The sequence below is a fragment of the Poecilia formosa genome, unplaced genomic scaffold, assembly GCF_000485575.1.
Source record: "Poecilia formosa unplaced genomic scaffold, Poecilia_formosa-5.1.2 Scaffold211, whole genome shotgun sequence".
Lineage (NCBI taxonomy): Eukaryota > Metazoa > Chordata > Actinopteri > Cyprinodontiformes > Poeciliidae > Poecilia > Poecilia formosa.
The window spans coordinates 932,596-936,622 of NW_006800150.1; the positions used below are offsets into that span (position 1 = coordinate 932,596).

General features: G+C 38.6%; 1 protein-coding gene across 1 annotated transcript; it reads right to left on the reverse strand.

The window, feature by feature from the left end:
• Positions 1 to 1,657: 1,657 nt before the first annotated feature.
• Positions 1,658 to 2,869, reverse strand: LOC103148742 (clathrin light chain A). The gene is made up of 2 exons (XM_016679420.1): positions 2,817 to 2,869; positions 1,658 to 2,735 (listed from the first exon to the last, which is right to left on the reverse strand). The coding sequence occupies exons 1-2, from the start codon at positions 2,867 to 2,869 to the stop codon at positions 2,564 to 2,566; spliced, it is 225 nt and encodes a 74-aa protein (XP_016534906.1). The 3' UTR covers positions 1,658 to 2,563.
• Between the last annotated feature and the right edge of the window lie 1,158 nt (positions 2,870 to 4,027).

Consider the following 4,027-nt stretch of genomic DNA (forward strand, 5'->3'; position numbering starts at 1 on the left):
GGATCCAGGCAGTAGGAGTTTACCTTACCTCTGTCCTAAAGCTGGGTTTCTTTTAAATTCTTTGCCCTGAGGATTCATGCCTGTGCCTCTTTAAAAGAATTTCGGGTGTCTGTGTATTAAGATAGCATGGGCTTGTATCAGCCCGGAGATTATGGCTCATCTCCAGTGGACTAATAATTGGACTGGTTTGGGATTAATTGGATAGATTTGGGTTAATTGGACCGAGTTTTATCACTCGTGGAAAATAAAGGACTGAAACGGGTTGTATCACCTTTCTCTGGCTCTCTGAATCGGGTCACCGTAAGTAGAAGTCTGATACGGGGCGTATCGTCTTCTCTGGGACCCTGGAGTTGCTAAAGAGCATAAAGGACTGAGAATACTTATTTAATTCGGTACAGGTTGAATCACCTTAAAGGACTGAGANAAGTTTCACTCAAAATTTATTTGACATGACAGACATGTAACATCCCAAATAACCACTTCAAAGAAGCATCAGACTCTGAAGCATTTGGGCTTCAAAGATGACGGCATCAAGATTCAATGATTACATGTTGACTTTTAAAGCTCTTTTCAAGCTCGTCTTAAAACCCATCTATTTTACTCGGTTTTCAACTCCAGCGGGATCTAGTTTTAAATTGTATGTTTGTTTTTAAACTGTAAGAGGTTTTTTTTTTTTTAAAATATTATGTTGCATTTTAATGTACAGCACTTTGTATCAGCTGTGGTTGTTTTAAAGTGCTTTATAAATAAAGTTGGTATGGTCAGAAAGCTAACGCAACGATTAGCATCCAAGGTAAGTAATGGTGAACAAACACAACCCTGAGGTTCTCCTTTATATAGCATAGAGACAGAAATAAAACTGACCTATTTTAAAGGGCATTCCATCAACAAGTGAACAATTTTTGTAAGTGCATGAGGCTGTTGAATTAAAAACACCAGTTCACGATGACTATGGAGAACAGGAAAAGAAAACATTTCCATTACTTGACAAAAAAATATGTTTAAGGAAAAAGAAAAAAACAAAACAAAGTATATACATTTCTTGTTGAAAACACGTGTATGGAAAAGGAAAAACAAAAAATATAGATGTCTGCTCAATTTATATCATATTTGGGTGGATGCCCTTGTCCAGGAAGTGGGTGAGCACGAGAGTCCTGCCCAAAACGGACAAGTATGGGAAGATGGACAAGTATTGATAAGTTTGATTTTTTACTTTTTTGGTCACTTGGTTTGGCATTTTCTTCACAGAATCATTTGGATAGAGTCCAAAGTTACCGTGGATTTTCATGATTTTCTTCTGTGTGGGATTTGTCAAATTTGACATGAATAGTCAGTCATTTGGAAGACGTTCAAACAAGTTGTCAAATCAGCTTTGATAAATGATTTTCTACAGACTTAAAAACAAACAAAAAAAAATGGCAAAAATATTTTTCAAGATGAATCCAGAAGCTTGGTCATAGTTTATGTTGGACATAAACTTTTACGAGTTCGCTTTGTAGTCTAGAGAGTACTTTGTCAATTGTTTAAGAGTAAGAGTGATAAATCCGGTGTCATCAACATTTTGTCATTTTAAAGATACTACACATATGATATTGAGACATTTGTAACCGAGTTCTAGTCTCCATATAACAAGCAGAAAAATGACAGGACAGCAAAATTATCTTCCTTTTTTTTACTTGTACTGAAATCAAATGGACAATGAATACAACATGGTCAAGGAACAACTAGCTAGTATCTAGTCTTTAAAACCACAACGGTCTAATTTCAGTGACATAAATGTTTATATACTGTATATATTGCCTTCTGTATATGTACATAGGTACAATCAAAGTACATACACACACCGTTAGGGTTTGAACACCCATACAAACAGGTCACACGATTTGTAATGATTGGACTTCCTTCACTTCTGACTGGATGAGGGGAAAAAGAAGTTTCCAAAACAAAAGAAATGCATAGATTGGAAATTTGAACACGATATGCCACAATGAAGCACTACACACAGTAAAGTACACTGGATTTGGAGCTTGGTCCCCAAAAAAGAAAAGAAATACAAAACAGACACCAATACTTCACTAAAAGGAGAACAGGAAGTGATATGTTGGAGGGCAAACGATGGAGGCTATACAACAGCATTCTGATATTGTTTGGAGGCGACGGAGGATGTAGTGTAGCTGTAAGCCTTAAAAAATACAAATATCAATCTTTCCCTTTTAGTGTCCCAACTCACCACCCTTACAGTGTTACGAAGGACCACAGACCAAACGCTTTGGTCAAATCCAACGAGACTTTAATATGGGGCCACAAAACGTGAGGTCTCGACTAGTCTGAGGCGGAAAGACGGAAAGCTTTCAAAGGGGGCGGAGAAAGGATAATCTCTACAGGCCTGCGTGAAAATGGAAACCCGGGCTGTCCCCCTTCACCTTAGAAGATAAAAGTTGTGGATTCAGTAGTTGGTTCGTTGGTGTGTGAGGTGGAAAAAAATAAAAACAAAAAAACAAAACAAAACAAAAAGAAAAGAAAAACATGACAAGGAATGGACTTCCTCGGATCTCTCTGGTCTCTAACGGACCAGCGGGGACTGCTTTAGGGAGATGAGGACGGAGCGCATGCGGGACACGTCTTTGGCCTGCTTGCTGGACTTGGGGTTGAAGTCACAGAGCCGAGCCACCCGCTCCCACTCTGTGCCGGGGTTGTTCTCGTCCAGATCCGAAATCATGGCTTCCTCGGCCGCCCTGACAAGAGGAGGAGGAGGAAGGGGAAAAAACGGGTCGGTCAGTGGAGGAAGAAATGAAAGATCCATAAAAACAACAAACAGGAGAAAGTCTCTGCAGAGAGCCAACACAGGTTTATGCTGGATCACCTTCATGTAAGGAGTGCACCGATTGGCCTGTCCTAATAAGGAATAAAATCAATCAATCAGCTGGTAAATTAAAACAAACTCAGTTTCCATTTGTATGATTTATCATTTCTCTTTTTTTCCACCAAAATCTAGATGACAAGTTTTCAGTCTGGAGCTTTGGTCACAACGAATCCTACTTTTAAAGGACAATGTTGCCTACAGAGACTTCATAATTCATTTTATTTGTTGTTCTTGTTTTTATTTATTATGGATATTCAAAATGTCTTCCAGTTTCAGGGCTAAATGTTCACTAGAAGTTAAAGCTTATTGATCTTTGAGAATATGTTCCTGCATCATTATGCCATTAATAGTAATTGCAATAAGCAATAATATTATTTTGAGACCAATTGTTATTGCAATAACTTCTGGGACAATTTTATCACCCAGGAACATTTGTTATCATGACAGGTCTATGCACCGACTGCTTTTTTCTGACTGATTGCTGAGCTTTAAAAAGTCCCAGTTGCCAACTCCAATTTTGGCCAATACTGTTTTTTTTTTCCTTTAAAAAGTTGCTAAATATAGCAACTTGACACTAATTATTGTGACTATTGTTTGACCACGCACATGCAGACTAGAGTCTCTGGCAGCAGTTCAAAAGGGAACAGTGGCTAATTTTTAGAAATTTGCAGAGGTAGTCAAGTATTGACTGATCACCAACCATCCAAAATTATTTGGGCCGATTTATCATCCAACTGGCTTATTGGTGCACCCATGTTTCATTCTGCTTTAGCTCCTCACTTTTGACATTTAGCTCAAATCTTCTAGATCAGACAGGAGGATTTCTCAACTTTTGGCTGGGTTGGACTGTTTGCTCTGCAGAATCTGCCTCAGCACAGGTTAGTCCCATCATAAATATCAAGTTTAATTACACCCACAGCTTTATTGTCTGCAACACAGCCGCACCCTCGTTCACACATACCACAATTACCCGATTTGTCAGACGACCCACAACAGCAAGCAGAGGTACGTCAATGCCGCCAATAAAAGAAAAAACATCAAAAAGGAAAAAGACTTGGCCAAACTAAATAAAAGGCTGGAAAAGGGTTTTAGCTGGTTAAACACAATTAACTCCTACAAATACGCTAAAGCTTGCCTTGTGGGTGCACATTTGACAAAAATCTC

What these genes read in the sequence shown, in the direction of transcription:
- LOC103148742 (XM_016679420.1), bottom strand. Translation starts at nt 2,869, where the DNA reads ATGAAGGTGATCCAGCATAAACCTGTGTTGGCTCTCTGCAGAGACTTT. An exon ending in CTCTGCAGAGACTTTCTCCT is followed by an intron (nt 2,736 to 2,816) that starts GTTTGTTGTTTT and finishes TCCTCTTGTCAG; the next exon opens with GGCGGCCGAGGAAGCCATGA.